This window comes from Plectrocnemia conspersa, unplaced genomic scaffold (genome assembly GCF_051122295.1).
Source record: "Plectrocnemia conspersa isolate PC_06_02 unplaced genomic scaffold, ASM5112229v1 ptg000010l, whole genome shotgun sequence".
NCBI classification, from domain to species: domain Eukaryota; kingdom Metazoa; phylum Arthropoda; class Insecta; order Trichoptera; family Polycentropodidae; genus Plectrocnemia; species Plectrocnemia conspersa.
Genome location: NW_028277174.1, coordinates 11,561,901 through 11,582,790, shown reverse-complemented (window position 1 = coordinate 11,582,790; position 20,890 = coordinate 11,561,901). Strand labels below are relative to the sequence as shown.

Genomic DNA, 20,890 nt, shown 5'->3' with positions numbered 1-20,890 from the left:
AACAATACACTGGTGTGCTTCTACCCATATAAAGTGTATGAAACCGACACCATTCTGACGCATCACGTCACGCATTTCAGTGGCATTTCAGTGAAATCATAACAGAATACATTCTCACCAGTAGATACATATTTCTACTAGTGAAAATATAATTTATTTGACAGGTACTAGTGAAATTATATACTGTTTTAAACTGTCATTTGGCAGACGTAAACGCCACTTATGAAATCCGTTTCAAAAATAGTTGTAGGGCTACCAAAATATTCTGAACGTATGTGTACCAGATCATCCAAGCAGTTTTACCGATATTGACCAGTAAAATTAAACATCAATTGTTTGATACATTTTAACCGGTCTAGTTAGTGAATTTATATTACTACTAATAAATACTAGTCAAAATATAACTTCACTGAAAAATACACATCCATTATAACAGTAACGAATTAACCAAACCCAACTTGACCTAATGAAAGTTCTAAGACTATCTATAATTTTTCATTTTTCATTAGGTCAAGTTGGGTTTGGTAAGTTAGTTTAGGTTAGGTTTGGGTTTGAACAACAAATGGGCGTTTCGCAACTATTAAATTAAGTTTCATAGACATTCTAGAGCAGTATATAATTACTACACTGGTATTACAAATTCACTGAAATATTTCTGCATTACATTTTTTGAAAGTTGTGACATTAGATCATTAGTATTTTTACTAAATTCTATTTAAAACATTTTAAATAAAATTAACTACCACTTTTTTGCTACAGCAAAATAAAAATAAAATTTTATTTTATGTACATTAAGTTTATTTTTATATAATAATATATTTTAAAATCGTTACTGTTAGATTTTTTACAGACTATTATGACGAACTGGTAAAACTGTATGTTATATTTGTCAGTCTTGATAATTATTTATTATTTTTATATATTTTTAATATGAACATGCAAATAAAATTACTGTTTATATTCCTATTTTCCCCTAATAAGATTAGCTATATTATTATATTATTTTTAATTACATAGATGTATATATATTATAGTTATATATGTATTGTGTACTCGATCAAGGATAATCAAAAAATATTTAATAAAAGATGCAAATCATTATATATATATATATATTTTTTTTGAAATACGATGTTTACAATCCCATAGAAAATTACAGAACTTCAGTACATTAAACAATTGTATTTCATTAAAAGTCATGTTAATTTATGAAAATTGTGAAATATATATAAAATGGGGGGAGTGTCATTTGGATAATTTTGCGTACTTGAACGCCAAAGACCCTAGTTATGTCTACAATAATATGGCCCACCCCGTACTTATATACTAAATACAACACAGATAAAAACGCTATAAGCTAATCTAGAAAATAATTACATATGTATAAAAATCGATACGACTCTTAACGCATATTCTAAAAGTTTAGGCCACAGCGAGTACGCCTTTTACTAATTATAGCATTAAGTACATAAATCATAATTTAGAATGACATCGCTAGTTTATTCAATAATCAAAAGCGACGTTGTGCAAGAGACACAAATGAGACAAAAGTGATAATAAAAAGCTTTAGTGCTGATATCTTGACCTACGAGTCAAAGAGATATTTTAACGCGGTGACTCACGCTGCAGATTTTTATTTAGAATAATTCTCAACGTAAACAGTTTATACCACGTACACTTTCGCACACCTATGAAAACACCGCGGTTATTGGATTATGTCATAAGAACACGTTCATACGCCAATCATCGAAATACCGATAATGTAGCATGTAATCTTTGAAAGCTCCTGAGTGGTTGTCAAGGCTGAAATCGGCTAATATGAAGCCTCCCCTTACGCTCTAGTGAGAGAGTAGACCTTCGGAGAAAAATCAATCTTTCCGCCGGCGTCGGAAAAGCGTCTGCAGAGTACGTGCTGCTATTTTCATTGTTTACACGGGATCGTGGAAACATTGCAAAACGGGATGTTTATAAATATAGCGAGAGCGTTACGTAAAACGTATAATCGCTGGCAGAAATCTAAATGCGTGTTCCAAAGAGTGGCCAAAGCACCTACTGAGAAAAATCTAGGATAGTCATTTTTATGATTAAATCGAGTCCGATCTACTTTTTTTTAAATTGTGATTGTAAATATATGTATGTATATACATATGTGACATTACGTATGTAAATATTTTAATATTATAAAATTCGGCATATAATAAACTTGACTATCCATAAAAAAATAACAAGTTCAAGATTAACATAATAATACTATTTTCGATTGAAATTTATAATATTTTTATGTTATACGGTATTATAATAAAAAATCAATAAAAAAATATTGATCATTGTATACCAAAATTGTAATTTAGGCAGTGGCTAGAGATAACGATTTTATAGGATTAATGAGCACTGGAATTGTGTCATTGTCAAGTTGATTTTTTTCCATTTTTTGGATAGTTTTATTATGTATGTAAATAATATTAAAACAATAAACTTAATCTTTAATTCAAGAAAAAAAATTTAAGCATAAGCTTATATAAAAAAAAAAACAGTAATATTAATTATACATATAATATATTAATAAATTTAATACGCGTATATAAGAAAACATTTTTATAGAACGGTGTGCTGCATAATACAACATCAACACAACTGTGTACTTGTATAATTATTTAATAATTAAAAAATATTATATTCCGAAAGCCGCTTTGAGTTGAGATGAACACTTCTCACATGGCCAATTTTATGCTGCAATACCAGAAGTGGATCATCACCTATATTTGCAGCAGTTAAACATTACGATATAACTGAAAAAACCCGCGAGTGTAGCCGAAATCTTGCAATTATACTCGTCAATTATTTTCAGTTACATGGTTCAGATCCATATAATTTCACAATCAGCAGATAAACAATAGCATCCTTGTACTCTTGCAATTTTAAATTCACATCAATCGTAAAAGAAGCTCCAATTGGCATGCCGGCACACACACAGGATGCATGCTTCACTCTCATCAACGCTCAAATTAATAAAAATAAGCACGATTGTTAATTTAACAAGAGGTCAAGAATAAAAAACGGGACTAAAAGGATCGTCGTACGTAAGCACATAGTGTAATGTGTGCCGTGCATAATGGAAAACCGGGACCAAAGGGGTTCAAAGGCTACAAGATCCGCGGATAGGAACACACCTCGGAACGTATCTCATTACAGGTCGTAAACAGAGCTCAAGGTTAATTAACCGAGCCCATTTGCAACCAACATTCGTATCTTGGCCACGATAATGACGAAAATGGCGACCGAGGAGCGTGTGAAACGAAAGAGCGAAAAACTCCGTGAATTATCATTAGCCGGAGACAATTTCTTGTATGGGACAAAGACCATAGGTAGATAACTTCGACAACGGCACAGTTTGACTATGTTTATGTAAATGTGTTTCACGAACGTGTAAATATGGGCGGTTGTTTTTTTATTAATTAATTGGGATGATAAATCGTGACAGCAATGCAAAGAATTTGATACGTGCTTAGATTTGTCAACCAAAGCGATTGTAATAAAAATAAATATGTTTTATTCATGTATAATTTTGATGGCATATGCAAAACGACATTGATATACATATTTTGAACCACTTCACGTTTTCAAACAAATTGTATTATCCTGAACTTTACATATAAACATGCAACGAATCCATTGGAAATATAACTTATAAATTAACATTTCATTTCACTATACTACCATTGTTGGGGGAGGAGTGCGTGTAGGCCAACACTTGACAACCCTGGAACTATGCTGGCAATATCGAAACGAATCGGAAATATAATAAATTACTAGATAATCGACGTGTTTTGCCGATATACGTGTTATTAAAAACTTTTATAAATATGTAATACTAGCTTGTGTCTCGTTACAAACCGTCACCATAAGATAGTTGGCACACAGCTAACAATACGAAGGCTACAGTGTTGTAGTTACGGGTCGCTAATGAGCCGATAGGTAAGGGCCTATACTCAACCATAAGGTGTTGATCGGAATAGGGATTGCAATACCGGTATTAGGGCAAAATTTGATCTTTGGTACTACCGGTATTACAAAATTAAATACTGGTTTTACCATTTTTGTATATGCTAAACGTGTCAACATAAAAGGAATATATTAGCAAATCTAACGGTACCTTATCTTTCCCAGTAATTATGTTATGTAACAGAGAACTCTTTGCGCCTTTTTTTGTGATAGGAATGGCTGGCGAAGTGAAAACAAAAACAGGTATTGCATACACTAAGTACTTTCTACTATTTGTACATTTTTAACTCTATTCAGACATATTTTAACCAAATAGTCCACGGAACACGCTTCACTAAGCATTGGTGTTAAATATTAGCAATAAGTATTAATAAATATGTTTAAATAAAATTTTGCCGAAATTAATGTTTTTTAAAAAAAAACCTTTTCATTGGAAAATATTGCAATGTTATTTTTTTTTGTTACCAACAAAATAGGTTGGTTGTACTAAAACTAAACGATATAAGTAAAATGTGTTAATGTTTTATTTTTAAATCAAACTTGGTTCGTATTTTATTTGATTAAGTAAATAAATATGAAAAATGTATTTTATTTTATTGTTGTAACAACTAAATATTGCCTTTTATCATTTATTGTATTGTACACAAAAAAGGGTAAAATTTTTAAAACACATGTTATATACAACATATTTTTTGTAATGCAAATCAATGATTTTAAATAAAAAAAAATGTTGGGCCAAATTTTCTGGGACTAAAAGGGTTTGCAGTATCTACGTATTGTTTATTCTATAATATTTAAACAAACATTTATAACTGAAATTTAATTAATGTTACTTTTAACATGTATATGAAAGTATATGAAAGATAAATCTTTCGAAAATAAATATTATTGCGATATTCTAAAATCATATTAAATGTGCAATAATTAAAATAAAATATATAAATAAATCATATCTCAATCACAATAATAATCAGCAATTATATATGTCGCATTTTAAACAAACAGATTTACAATTTTCTACGCATTCTTTTCTGATAAGTTTCTTTCAGATAATCGTAAATGACAAAAAATAATAATAATAAGTACATAATATATTATTGGAATAAATTGGCGAGTGGTGCACAGCCACCTGGTATAAAAATGTAGGTCGATCAAAGACGATATTTTGTCAAAGACTATGTTGTCCTAGATTCATTGTACTAAAAGAGGAAAGACTTAGCGCCCGAATTTTCGATATTAAATATATCGAATCAATGCTTTGGTTCTGCTAATCAATAAACATAGTGAATCATGCGAGCGGTACTCGGATTATTTTTTCGGTCAATTAATTAAAATAAACATAATAATGTCAATACCGGTATTGAGTGTTTTATTTCACGGTAATACCGGTATTGAAAATTCTGGTATTATTGCAATCCTTAGGTGGGCACATGCAGAGTACCTTTACTTAATCACCATACATTCGCCAAAAGTAGTTTGAGAATAAAAGAATAGCGAAGACATCGTTGTATGCGTGCAACAGTAATACTCATTATAATATAATAAACATACATATTCAGGAATATCGTTCTAAAATCAAATGCGAGTGAAATGATATTAATAGTTTAATATGTGCATAATATGATACAAAAGAAAGCTATGCGACAAATAACTTATATGTAACTATATAAAAATATGACACAGATTGAAATTTTCCATTAAATATTTATATAGTAGATATGTTTTTCAACGGATGTCCCTAGTGCAATTTTAATATTGAATCACCAAATAATCTGTTTCTCGCAGATAAAACACAATTCGCGAAAAACCAAGTTTAAATTTATTTACCGTGAATAAATCGTATTATTCATGGATTATAAATATATAAAATTAAATTATACTACATCTATGCTTCCTTTATTGAATTTTAATGGGTACACTATTAGTAATATATGTCACAAGAAGAAAATAATAAATTCACTAGTGTATTGTACTATTTTAAATTAACAAACATCATATTGTTAAAAATGTCTAAAATGGAGAACATAAAGAATCATAAAGTGAAGAACGTCTTAACTGTATTTTATATGATAGTTTTTTTGTCAAACATAAAAAAATGAATCATATATTAAGGATAAAAATACATTAAATAACATCCAAAATTTCAATCATCATCTTCATACGACACTATTACTTTGTTGTTTATACATTACGATCCATTCACGCGTTTTCGCGTGATAGCGATCAGTCCGTTCACGCATTTTCGAGAGTTAAAATAATGTAAATTAAGCTTTTAAAATATCGTGCGAACGTAATTAAGAAAAATAATTTTGATAAAAAATGTCACTTTTTGTCAAAACATATTATAAAAACACAAATAAATTAACAAGTGTCTAAATAACAAGTTTGAAAAAAATCATTGTTATTAAATTAACTTTAATCCGGCTTTAAATACGATTTTAATTTATTTCATTTATATATTAAAAACACTCACTAATTTTTTTGTAGACAATACGTCATTTATAATATATATAAAAGTCTAGACGGTTATGTATGAATGTGGGGCAGCATACACTTATAGGCACAGAGCGACAGCAGTAATACTTTGTGTATGCAATATACTATTACATAAATATGATATATAACAGTATGCAATATGTATAAGGCATTGTGAAATCATATTATAAACAACAAAATAATACTTTTTTTTTGTATATTGTAATTTAGCTGTTAATGTATATTATATACTTTTATAAACTTGTTATTTTATCCTGTATGAGAGCTTCGCGTTAATTTTTCAACATATAGATGCTATTGTATATGTACTTAGTATCCTACAAATTCGTACAATTGATACAAAAGAATAATACAGTTGATTTTTTTAGAATAAACATCAGGTACACAGTGATTTATACGTTTATACATGTATGTATGTATCATATAATCTTATGACGTAATTTATATTTAAAGCTCATATTATATCATATTATTATTAAGTGTATTTAATGACATAAATTAACGTTAGTCCGTCGAGTTGAATTTAACTCAATTCAGGGACTTCGTAAATGGATTGGTAGAACTAAAAAAACTTAATTGTACATAATTACTAACAGAAAAAATTACATACAAGCGCGACAGATTCGTTTACGATAAATCGTGCTTTACAACGTCGCATGCTTTTCCAACGTAGTAATTTTGGCGAGAAATCGTCCCGAAACGCAATATCCGCCACGCATCGCGTGCGAAAAATTGACAAAAATTATATCCACACGAATGGAAAAAATATATATAGCCACTTCTAAAAAAAAATTTTCATTGTGGTGTGGTTAATGTGAAAGAGGCGATGGCGGGTCGAGAGCCGTATCAGATCGTTGGCAGAAGAGAAAATTGGAAAATTCTGGTTTTCGCGGCGGAAAAAAATGACTGAAAACAACCGTATCAAAACCAGCATGAAAAACGACCTTTAAAGGTCGACCGGACGAGGATAGCGAACGAAAGCCGGAAAATGTTATGCGGACTCTTATTACGAAAAAGATAAGCGCTTTAACCGTAATCTACACAATATTTATGAAAACGCTTATCTACCAAAAGTAGATTAATCACTTAAGCGATACGTCAATTTTAAAACTTGTTAAGAAATTAAAACATCATTGTTGTTTCGGTGTTTAGCTCGAAATAATATATATATATATTTGAAATCCACAGACACAATCCTATTTTAAAGTCATCTATAAATAAAGTTAATCTATACATTTCGAAAATAATAAGTTAATTTTAGCTTCAGTCTCAGAATCCAACAGATCTCATAATAACAACTTTTTATTGATTTTACCAACAAATTCCTGAAAAATCGCGTTACAAGTCCAATACACAATGGATTAATTAAAATATTTGACAATAAAGCAAACATAAATGGATTGCGTTAATCAATTTTCAAATTGCGAGAAATATGGGTAAAACTTGTATACGATGCAGCTTTGTTTCGATTAAAACTAACTTTAAAAACCTAAATAATCAAGTTAAGATACTATTTAATAACTAGAAGTCTGCGATTTGCACTCATAATCTCGCGACAATGAGCTCACATTCGCTCACAGGGTTTATACAAATAAACAATTTTCGAATTCCAGTATTTCCGGTTTTCAAATTTTTACAAAAATCAGCAATAAAATATTTATGTAACTACAAATATATATATAAATATATGTATATCAAAATAAACAAAACTAAATTACAGAATGTATGAACATTAAAAAATCACTGAAATAGCACTTAATATGATTACATCAAAGCGTGACGATGAGTGTACGAAGCACTTCATAAAGTTCCTGCTAGGAAATATTCAGAATCCGAAATTGTTGTATGCTACCTAATCACCAGCGCTTGCGTTCCTGGGTATTGTTTAAATTACGAATGCAAGAACAAGAGTATTGGAGAACTCCCCAATAAACTATCTAAATTTTTCATCCAGATACTCGCAGTTGGTGGACGCATTGTGATCTAGCCATTATAATATATAATTTAATCTAACTGTTTATGTCAATATTTTTTAATATATATTTAGTTTTTATGTATTATTGATATTACTGAATAGGGTGCGTTGGCGTAAAGCTATTATGCCCTACACATGTATTTAAATAAATAAATTACACACCATGTATCCATTGTAAATTAGAGTACATGTGCCAAGAGATTAGAAATGTTTAAAAATATTTTTTTTAAATAATAGAAAATTTAATTCATAAACATCATTTGAATTTATTGTAGTAAACGAAATTCTGTCAATTTCATTCATGGAGAAAAACAGTATCTAAGAATCGGTCGTTACTTTCTGAACAACTTAACTTTTTTTTTTCTGAATCGTTATACACTCTCACACACACTTAACCGCCGACCGACTAAATATATTACTTATAAACATATTTACGACCACCTTGATCCAAAAACGTCCTATATAAATACGCGATCCGACCGAGATTTTCCGAACGGCGCTAAAAGAAAAGCGTTTTTTTCATAACATGTTACGTTTCGTATCAAACACACAATTGTGACTAATCGAACGGAATGTGCGAATGATTGACACGTAGGAAATCGAACGCGGTAAAAATAAATATTGATCTTGTAATACAAATTCATTCCTTACTAATGCGACTCGTTAATCGTCAGCATTTCCGAGGGTGTACAACTTATACATACACAATATGTACACAACCGGAGACAGTAAGCCGATTGTATAATGAACTGTCAATTACTATAATGGCAGCTACGCTACCTTCCATAACACTCAAAGTATTAACACGTCAAGTGGTATATGAGATAAGTTTCGTAGGTATAAAAAGTGCATATCAACGCTATAATTTGATATGCGGTCAGCGCCAAGGAAAAACTTTAACCGCAACGTGAAACACTCACGATTCAGGCGCTGTGTTACATGTGTAATAAATCGTTTTAAAAATATAATAAGGAATGTACCACCACTGCGCCGGGTGAGCTCAACTTTATAAAACGAGTAACTTGGACCGAAAGTTCTTCGCAGAAGTTTGTACGTACTGCTGCCGAGCCAGGTGTTGGCAAAATGAGACATTAAACAGTGAATCATGTTCATGTAGCTGAGAGTTGAAAATTTGGTGACATTGTCTTTACCAAGAGCAAGAAAAGTCGCTCGAATCGATGGATTTAACTGAAGTTCTTAATGAATAATTCTTAATAATTATAATACATAGACTCCAGAACATTCTCGAGACTATCTAAACAATATAGGCTAGGGTAAATGATTTTACTTGGATTTAAAGCGAAATTTTAGCTAACAATGTATTTTTTAATCTATCTGTTTGCCTCACTAAAAACTCGCGAATGCAACACAGGTTAATACATTACATTAAAACATCTACATTTTTATGTTGAACTTACTTATGAATTGTTTTCGAAACATGTCGATTGCACTGGGGTTCTAAAACGCCATTTTTATTAATATATTATCATAATTTGATTAAATATACACATATGTATATAGATAATAATTTTACATTCATTAAAAAAGGATTGCACTGAAATTTAATGGTATATTTTTAATGTTAGCATAATTAAAAAATATTTTAGCTCGCCTTATAGTAGAGCGACTCAATGATCGTCTCATGGTAACCATATATTTTAGTCTCTGTAGCTGTTAGCTACTCTATATTCTTTGTTCTGTGGTTATCATAGAGTTGTTTTTGCCACTGTTTTCAGCGTTGAGCTACTATTTTTTAGGTCTAAACAACCACTTTGTAATTATTTTGATTACTATAAATTTTAAAATGCTTGTAGTTAATTTGAGTAACTACATTTTTTTTAATTATTTGCGAAAGATAATTGACGGCAAAATAATATTGGTCTATGAAATTTGAATGTATATTAGCTCATGTTTTAAATGTAATGTGTTGATAAAAAGGGGGGTTTTTGCCCGGGGCGCTAAAAAAACTAGGGCTGACCTTTTCGTTCTTGTGATCTAATTACGATTCGCTACTCTTCTTCGTCTTTAACACTAGGTTTACGGATATAAACCTGTCAATTTAACAGGTGTCATTAAAAATATGTATATAGTGACCAGATTTTTAAGGATAAAAGTTTCCGAAAATAAAAATAGTGTTAATATATTTGCATTGTTCAAATATAAAAAGGAGTAAAAAACCCAGAAAAATACTGTCTGATACAAATCAAATCGGAATATAAATCAAAAACCCGTCAATATGACAGGTGGCGTAAACCTAGTGTTAATGACAAATGCTAATGACCTAAAAGTGTTTCAGAGTAGTCGCACAAATGCGCATTCGCTGTCTATACAAAAAGTCCGGAGACGCTGTAGATTTAGTTGTTTGACAATCGACTTACTGTCGGCATTGCAAAATGTCACATTATTACATTTTTCCGATCTATTTCTTTGGCGGAATTTCATTATAGTTCAAGGTAAAGAGTTTCAACCAGAAATGTTTCCGTCGAGGACTCGGGAGAGACGTTCGATCAGATTTAGTATAAACATCACCAAAGTTATGGATGCTCAGCTTCATTAAGCTTTATAAAGAATAGTCTACAATTACATTTTTCCCTGAGGTAACCTTACCCCATGGTTATTCGTGATAAGTAAAATAATGTTTAGGTGGAACTTAAGTAGATAAACAAAGTTTAAGAAACACTTAAATTGTTATCAAGTTTAGGGTTTCTTGAAGAATATTATAAGCTTGAAGACCCCTGGTTTAGAGCATATAATTTCACTAGCACCTATCAATTAAATTATATTTTCGCTAATATAAATACCGGTGAAAATGTTTTTTAGATATGATTTCACTGAAATGCCAGTGAAAATATAGCTTCAATGGTAATACACATTCACTGTAACATACATAAATATAATGTAAAAATGCGATCATGAAGCATTAGAAAAACTAATAAAATCATTATGGTCAGATTTCTAAACATTATTAAAAAAATTGATTTTTTATAGGTAGTTTATTGTGAAGGCATTGAATGTTTATGCGATTTTCACAACGCTCCTTGCTAGCACATTTAAACTCGATAATATTTTATTCCCATAAGTCCATGATTTCTAGCTACTTGCCTTCAATTTCCAGTTCGCCTTGCATTTGTCATTCAATGTGACAATTATTGACGTATGAGTTGAATGTTACCCTCGAGGTCAATTTTATGTTGTAATGTCACAAGTCTGTTGGCAGATGAAAATAATTCAACAAAAAGACAGTGTTGAATGATACGAAATGACTGGGAAAAAATGAAAAGAATATTTGTGATGTTATTTTTATAATTAACTGGTCAACCAGAGATACACCTACAGGGCGGTCAATAAATGTAGCTCGCTCTATATTGGGTAGATAGGGTCAAGGTCCAGTCAAATGTCGGAAGTCAGCCACGCCTTTGCCGTGAACCCAGACCAGATATCATGGCATCGTCCGTTGCGACAAAAATCAAAATCGGACGAGCTCAATTAATTCCTAGAGTGAAACGAAAAAAATATGGACCCAGCCCACGAGCCCTTGCCGACCTTCAAGCTCCGTGTTATGCAACTACCGACACGGATACCAGAACTTGTAGACGAAGCCTTAAATGGCACCGACACAAAAATGACGAACAAGATATTCTAAGATAGAATCACAAAGCAAGTTCTAATGTTGACAGTGGCGTGACAAAAATTATAATACATTATATATTCACAAATCAGAGACTATTTGTTTTGTTACAGCAGAATATACGAACGATATGTTTGGACAGACAGACCAAAAACATGAGATAAAACAAGCAATTACATTTTTGTAAAAAGAATCAAATATGATTTTTTATATTTTTCCCATAAAAATCTGTTTTATTATTTGTTATACTGCATGTTTTTTATATTTAATATATCTAAAGACTAACCTGAATGAAACTCAACGGTTAGGAAGATTAATTAATAAAATTTATTATTTATTGGTATTAATTTTATAAACAGCGATGCAATTATCGTTGTGTTTTTTGTTTGTATACGAAATCAATTCATTTAGACATTATAAATTAATTTAAAATTCAACTAAAACGTTGATCTTAATCGTCTTAATTAACTAATTAAACTATTATATACAATTTACTGTTTTACAGTACCGTGCAATTATACCAAAAATAAGCTGTTATTTAAAAAATTAATTAAACTAGTTCTAGGATTGTGTTGGATAATTTGACGGTATAATCCGTGGAACTTTCTCAGCATTCAATCACACAAGGAATGCGCAGAAGAGGTCAACGTACAGGATTCGAATCACCGACGTTGATCAAAACAAAATTTAATTATTCGAACGAAGATTCATTCCACGTCCTGTTTTGTGCGAGTGAAATTAGTTCCTTTTATAATAAAGGGCTCTCGAATTAATGCAGACCAATTCGGACCTGTGCTCGTTTCGGGCGCTTCTCCCATTCATTGATTCGTCTCGAGCAGTCCAATCAAAAGTCGCCATTTCATTCTAGCTATCAATGCGACAAACTTCCTTTTGTGGCCATGTGACAAACGATCTTTCGTCCAAATCTCTCTCGAGTAGTACATCTGAAAATCCTTGTTACTAATCCCAACAATTGGATCATTGCTCTATTAAACCATTAAGCGAACTTTTTTTATTTGCTCCAAATCAATTTGATTGATTTGACCATTCGCAGCAATAAATATCGATTCGTTCAGAAAGCAATAAAAAGATACTCAACGAACACCTATAATTTTATCTTAATCTATTGTTGTAAGAACTTCGGGAACAATGCTAAGAAATAATTTAATTTGCCGCTCAATTAATTGAATCACGGTTGACTAATTTGAATCCTACTCGAAAATATTACATAATTAATTTGGCTATTATATTATTAAATTAAACAAAAGTTTAAATAACAATAAATAAGAAACATGTTTAAAAAAGAATATAATATTATTTACTACACTACGAAAAAAAACACATTTTTTTAGAAATTAATATTTAAATGATGTGAACAAAACTGTTCACATCGTCAAATAAAATATTTAATTAATGTTAGTGTCTTCATTCTTGCAACAGCTTGTGGAGAGATAAACATCATTGTCGTAACTACATTAATACAAAATGTATTTATTTTGATATTAATAATTGTTTTTTTATACCTTCTTTTCATTTCTAGATAAATGGGGAATATCAACGTTTATAAGATGTCAAATAATAATTATTATCTCTCTATATATGTTACAGTAAATGTGTATTTTTTAGTGAAATTATAATTCAACAATTTCAACAAAACTTGGTACACATATGACTTACTATCTGGAAAAATAATGGAGTGGTTAAACATCCCTAAGCTCTGAGGTGGGGGGTGACACGTAATTACCGATATTGATTATCCATAGTTTTCGGGGTCGTTGAGATGAATAGTGACACTCCGGAAACCATTAAAGTCCAAATTAACAACCTCATGGGCATATGGGCAAAAATGAACGAGATTAGTGTCGAATCAATAATTGACAGTCCAGATGACATTCAAGCCCAACTTTTTTGATTCCTTTTCCTTTTTAATGGAAGATTGGGATAAATAAAACCCGACAACGCCTGTGTAATCAGCTAGTGCTTTATAAATAAAGCTTCCAGACATGTAGGTCGACAATTTTTTTTTTTAAGAAACTGGATAAGTTCCAATAAAACAAGTTTTTAATAATTATAACTACTAAAATAATTGCGATTTTTAATTAATTTACTAGTTTTCAGTACTTATTGAATTATTTAAACTTTGACTATTTTAATAATAATTATTTTGTTATAATAGTAGTTTTTTCATTTTAAATCACTAATTTTTACATGTACACTGAGTGTACATCGTCGGAATGCAAAGATTATTCATCAGACATGGATGCTTTTTAATGTTAACGTTTTATAGACCTTAAATAATTTGTTCACATTGGCACATGGGCATAGCGTTTATATTTGCATGTATACTTACATTAAATTGGCAGGAAGTATTTTGTTTTATACGAATTGATTAAGATTGAGGAGTGTGTAAAGGGAGTTTGCTTTTAATTTCCGAAGTTTCTGACAATTTCTGATTAGTAAAAATGACGTAAGAGTATAAAACATATTGTCGTTTTTATGAAACTTATGGCCTTATGGGACTATTTTATCTGGTATCGGCAATCGTGCGTCACCCTCCTCCATTTTTCAACACCTTCGATTGGTGTAAAATTAAACTCTTTTTGAATATGTGTAAATAGATATATACTTAATATATTTATTCTTTCTAAATCATAACTGTGTTTGTATAATCAGTTATGCATAGGTGTTAAATATATTTGAAGCATGCTCAGTAATAAATTAAGATGTGACCATCAAATTTCGAAAACAAATTAATAAAAACAGGCTTATAAACATATTAAAAAATTTAAACAAATGAAAATTTTATACAAATCACACGACCTTGAAAAGTCAGCCAAAATATATTATTTTGATTGCAGTATTAATTGTGCAAATTCGGAGAACATGTTCTGTCACTTGTGCATTCCAAGAAGCGACCTTAACATCGCAAAGATGACTAATACGAAATATACATATTGATTTAACGTTGTATGTGTCATCGTTCATTGAGCAATCGCTCCAGTTTTCGTTCATAAAAGACATTTACGTCAAACTCGAAGGCGAAATATAAATGTTGCTATAAACACATCTCAAGGAAAAGACGAATCAAAATTATTATTTGTACTATAATAACTTACTTGTTGTGCCACCGGCTCTAGAATACTCTCGATGATTTTCGTATGAAACACGGGCATCTTGCTCGATTTATTTGCGACTCATGAAAACTCAAACAAAACAAAAATAAAACGAAACGAACGAAACCAACGACGCGCACGACTCACAGACGACTGGTAGCTTGTAATGATTGACACCGGCTGATTATGCCGATCCCCACCACGCGCGATAGCTTTTTATAAATACGTGTGTTGCCAGTCCAAATAATGCACCGAGCGGATTAAAATACATTTTTTTAACACTTAAATCAACAAATAAAACAACGACACAGAATTGTAGTACAGAAAATGTGTTTTATAAACATATACAATGTTTTAAATATTTTTTTTAATAAAATATATAACGAAAATTAAATTAAGAAAATTATAAATTATTGGTTATATTATATTTTAAATCAAATATAAACTTTTTTTTTAATTTAAACTTTGTAACATTTTGCTGTATGGTATCTTTGAAAATTTAAATCAACTTTGCGATATTTTAACAATAAATTACAATATTATCGAGGCTAAATGGAATATTTATGCTTTATAGTTTTAAAATTTGTGTCAAGGAGATAGATATAACAATATGTCGCTATTATTAAAATCTGACGTGCACTGTGGTAATTAATAAAAAAAAATATTAATTCTAACCAACAGTAGTAACATTTTGCGGTACTAAAATTGGTATACCAAATTTCCTCACCCTCCCCTACAGAAAATTCCAGTTCCCACTTCACACACACTCCTCTAAACTCGAAAAATGAAATTTCTAAAATTAATTAACAAATAAAAAAAAATATTATAATATAATTTTAATAATAAACGATGTTCAGCATTGCGCAACGTGAATTTTTAGCATTAAGCTTTAAACTATTATTTTTCTTGAAGAAATTGTCGTCATATTATAAACTGTTACTATCCTGAAAAAAATGCCTGTATGTAACTAGCCACGCAAAGCAAAACTATTTATATAGTTAAATTTTATATATAAAATTATGGATTTATTTGCTGCGCAGTGTGTAAAATTGGTTTGTTGTATTTATAGACAATATATTTCGAGGGTTTGGTCGTGACCACACTGAGTAATTTTGTACTAATTATATATTACATTTATCGTTGTATGCGTTGGTATGTGTTTGTGTTTAAGGCGTTTATTTCAAAAAATATTCATAGGTACAATAGTATACAGACATGTTAAATATACAATACTGGTTCATAACCATTTCCATTGTTTACAATTAAAAATAAAAAATAATAATAAGTTATCTCTAAGTATAATAGAGTAAAGATTCAATGAAAACCACATAAAACCTTTTATAAAAGGAAAAAAATATTAAAATATACATATATAAAATATAGCACATACACAATGAAAAATACTATATCAAATAAATCAGCGAACTGAAATATGCGTTGGTATGATAATCATATTAAAATAACAATTTGTTATTTAACTATCTACACTAGCATAATTCAAACAATATATGTTTATTCCAAGAATTTTAGTCTTTTTATACAAACTTTGGACGAAGGGTGACGGATGGCAATTAGACATAGACTGAGCCACTACAGTATTATAGTTAAATGTTATTTAATGATATGCCTTTGAATGGTGCACGAACCAGCATCGGCCGTTGGTTTTCGGGCATCCACCAAGAGAATGTACTGCCGTCACGTCAGTGCTACCAGAGTGCCGCCAAGTTTTGGCCATGATAAAATCTATACCAAAATAGACCCTCACTATTGTTTTTAATTACAACAAAGTTGATAACGAACTTTTAATAATAATGTTATTAAAAAATATACTAAAGAAATAATATTTTTCTTAATTAAACAATTTGTGTATATTATTTTTTATTATATATTCGGCAATAGGGCCACTTCAATACCACTCCACATCCAATTAAATTACGACATCTACATACTATTTAGTGACATAATCACGTATTCGATTAGAATGTTGGCGCCACACTCAAAAACTGAAATTAGCGTACCTATTAAAAAAAAGATTATATAAATTAGCAGCAAGATTTACTTCACATAAATTATTTAAATGTTCTGACCAACGCTCGTTCCCTTTGAATACTTTACATATTGTATTAAAACTATATAATTCGAAATCATAAATATATTTTTATATAGAATATATATATATATATATATATATATATATATATATATATATATATATATATATATATATATATATATATATATATATATATATATATATATATATATATATTTAATGTTTTCCTGGTGTTTTAAATAACTTCTTACTTTTTAAAATTTAATTTATGTTGATTTGCTAATTTAATTGTGTGTGAAGTGATACTAAAGTTTTGTCTAAGCAATTATTGTTTTATTATTTAATATAATTTAAATCAAGATAAATTGCAAAATAAAAAATATCGATCGAGCGAGGCGAGCGGCGTCACCCTGGGCGTAGACGTTTTTCAACGCTTGCAACCCTATCGAACGGGAGTCGTCCGCACAGTGTTGCCAGCGAGTGCTAGGCAGTCGAGCTGGGTCCGCGGTCGCGTGAGGGTTTCTCGTTCGTTTCGCGACGGTCGAGTGTTGTGCGCTGCCCTCGGCGCCCCGTGCGGGTCGAGTTCCAGCCATCGCTCTCGGAGCGTCTGCCCTCCTGTCACCCGTAGACGTTGCCGTCGGCCGCCGCCGGCCAAGATGGCGCGCGCGGGGGGCGGCCGACTTCGCCGCTGCCACGGTAAACACCAACATTTTGCCCCAGTCGAAACCTACCCCTTGTGATTCGTTTTCATCTTCGATACTACTGCACGTCGTCCGCTAAACGAGTGCGATCGCATCGATCCGGCGAAAGCTCCGTCGAGCTTTTGTTTCGATCTCGTGTGCAATAAATAACGCCGAGCTTTTTCGAGTAAATAGTGACGATATACAGTGTCTGTCAATAGCTACGAAAACACGACGGGATATTTTATAGACGATGTGCTTTTGGCCATAAGCCCGTGTTTTACGGAGCTGTTTTTCTGTGGTTATTTTTTGAAAAAGCTCGTACGTGCGTTATTTTCGCCGTTTAATTGTGAGACGACGGAGCTTTTGACGTTTGTTTAGTGTTTTTTGTTTATTTTTTTGGCCCAAATCGTGATAATCGGGACCAGTCGTCGACCGCGTCCAGGTGAGCGTCGGCATGTGTTTGTGTGCGTACGTACGTACGCGAGCTCTCGTGCATGTGTGCGAACGCTCGTCAGGAATGCGGCTCCGCGGCCCTCGCCCCGCACTCGATCCGCAACTAATAAAAGTGCATGCGAATAACGCAACCGGCATTCCTAAAACGTCCTTTACTATCCCGACGGCTGCCATTATTGCTAATAATTCTTGACAAAACCTGATTTCGCATCGCGACTGACGACCCCATATTTTCATTTTAAACATGGCCGCCACCGTATCGCATAGCCAGGGTTGCCATGTAAAAAAATCAAAATCAAAAAAGAACAAAAGAATTCTTTCGTCTATGCAAGTCGGTTCGAGTAACGAGCGGATTCTCCCTTTGTTCGAGTGTCAAAAGGTTGCGCCGCAGACGGGACGATATAAATCTGCGTTTTAATTCGGAATCCGACGGATATTTATTGCCCGGGGAGGCTACGCTATATTCCGATAGAGATAGAGATTCTATACTGCTGCTGCGATGCTGATTCGAGATTATCCCCGATTTGCGTTCGTTTGAGGGGATAGGAAGGTATGCCGAATGAATTTCGAGAATTTGCGCTAACAGGATGTATCGACGGGATGTGCTTTTATTTTGACAAAAGAAGTACTCAAAGAAAAATTGCCGATCAGACGATACGCCAATATAAATGTGAATTATCCTTATATTATAGTTTATGTCAAAATATGCAATCTTAGCAGAAGAAAATGTTAGAGATTGCTTGTTGATTTAGTTATTTCCTTTCAAATTAGGCTAAAGTATCAAAATTACAGTAGTTCAGTTAGGCACTTACCAACTTACATATATATAGAAAACTGCTCAAAATTCGAAACTAGAGGAATTTAAAAATTCACAAATAAGAATAATCTGAAAAATAATTTATTTAAATTAGTTGAGTACAATATAAAGATTAAAATAATATATTAATTCACATTCAATTGGTAGTAGTCACTTTTTAAGCAGTTGAAGTAAAATAATGAATTATATATGCGTTGCCTGACGCTAATGAGGTATTTATTGTGAAAGTACATTTTATTAAAAAGGAAAAAATTATTACTTGCTTATAACGTAAAAATAAACTTACATTGCAGCTTAACAACCATCTCATGAAAATGTGCTTAAAAACTTGATCCGATCTTGCTGTGTAAAATGCTTATTCACAGGATGTCTCCATTTAAAAGACACCTTTGGTTATTTTTATTGACAGAAAGTCTATTGGGCATACACAAATAAAGCGGATCATTGTAAGAGTAATATGAATATTATATCTAGAATTACTGATAAACAATTCTTCTTGTTTAAAAATAGTCAAAAATAAACGCTCTAAAAAACCGGCAATGTTTAATATATAGATAAACTAAGGTTGAAAACTTCCGCGAAGAGCAGAAGCATTGAATGTTATAATAAATTTTCTAAAAATACAAAATTCGTATTTACTTAGTCGGAAAAAACTCAGATGTTGAAGTAGTGGAGCTTTTTGAATGATTAAATTATGCTGCTATCTTAGTTGAACGAAATTCTTCATGTACATTTTAAGAGATCTATCTCAATAATGCGACCGCAAGTAGACTAATTTTAACTTAGCCTATAATAGTATCAACTGCCATAATAAGTTTTTCTATAGACATATCGTTAAGATAAATAAAATGCTTTTGCATATTACAGAAGATTCATCTGTAGTTTTGAAAATAACTAGTGTTATTGTAGAACATCGTGACGTGAGGTTAATGTATATCTAAGATGAAAAACCTTTCAATAAAATTTCCCAATATACAACGATTGTAATAAATTATAAAAAATACGGATAAATTTGTATGTCTAAAATATCTTGAAAATACCATAGAAAAGCCAGCTAATTGTCTATGATAACATATTACGATAAAAAGATTTGATTGTTTTCTTTTAATATTTATTTAAATTGAAAGGGCTATGTTATTATTTATGTCATTTTATTATTCTTATTCTTGCACGTTGCGGCCAGGATGTCAGCGTTTGAAAACGCTCCTTTTGCCAGAGCAATCCAGCTTCTCAATGAGTTTTTCAAACACAATGGTGTTTTCGGCGATAGCTATGAGGAGCTGGAAAATTTCATGTGGGATGGTGCTCATCTATTTTAGGTGTGCGTCATAACTGGTTTTTTAATGTTTATTATTGTTTGTATAATGGTTGTTATGACGCATTGGGGAAACCTGTCAAGTCCTGATAGTCAGATAAGTAAAACAAATAGTGTTTGATAAAATAATCGAAAATCACTTAATGCTTTTTTATTTTGCTAATAATTTGCTATCATTAATAAAGGAAATATCATTTTTCATGTTAAACATGCTGTTTCGCATAAGTATGTTGTCGCGAGAGAAATTAATCTCGGGTTAACGTGATATGTTTACATTTTACAGATTTAGCTAACGGCGTTCCTTTCCAATTGTAATTTTGGTCCTCATTCAATTTTGGATAATAGTTGTTGAAAT

General features: G+C 31.2%; 2 protein-coding genes across 5 annotated transcripts in view; one reads left to right on the top strand and one right to left on the bottom strand.

The window, feature by feature from the left end:
• Vinc (vinculin) overlaps positions 1-15,440 on the bottom strand; it is a 39,113-nt gene extending 23,673 nt beyond the window's left edge. The window contains exon 1 of one of the 2 annotated variants that reach the window (XM_088194967.1): positions 15,218-15,440. In XM_088194967.1, the coding sequence (XP_088051093.1) occupies positions 15,218-15,274 (57 nt within the window). In that variant the 5' untranslated portion in view covers positions 15,275-15,440. The remainder of the gene's footprint in view (positions 1-15,217) is intronic. The other variant, XM_088194966.1, reaches the window with a different exon arrangement.
• Positions 15,441-17,756: 2,316 nt separating this feature from the next.
• Positions 17,757-20,890, top strand: part of Cirl (Calcium-independent receptor for alpha-latrotoxin) — a 110,912-nt gene continuing 107,778 nt past the window's right edge. For all 3 annotated transcript variants that reach the window (XM_088196221.1, XM_088196220.1, XM_088196222.1), the window contains exon 1: positions 17,757-17,963. The gene's annotated coding sequence lies outside the window, so the exon portion shown is untranslated. The remainder of the gene's footprint in view (positions 17,964-20,890) is intronic.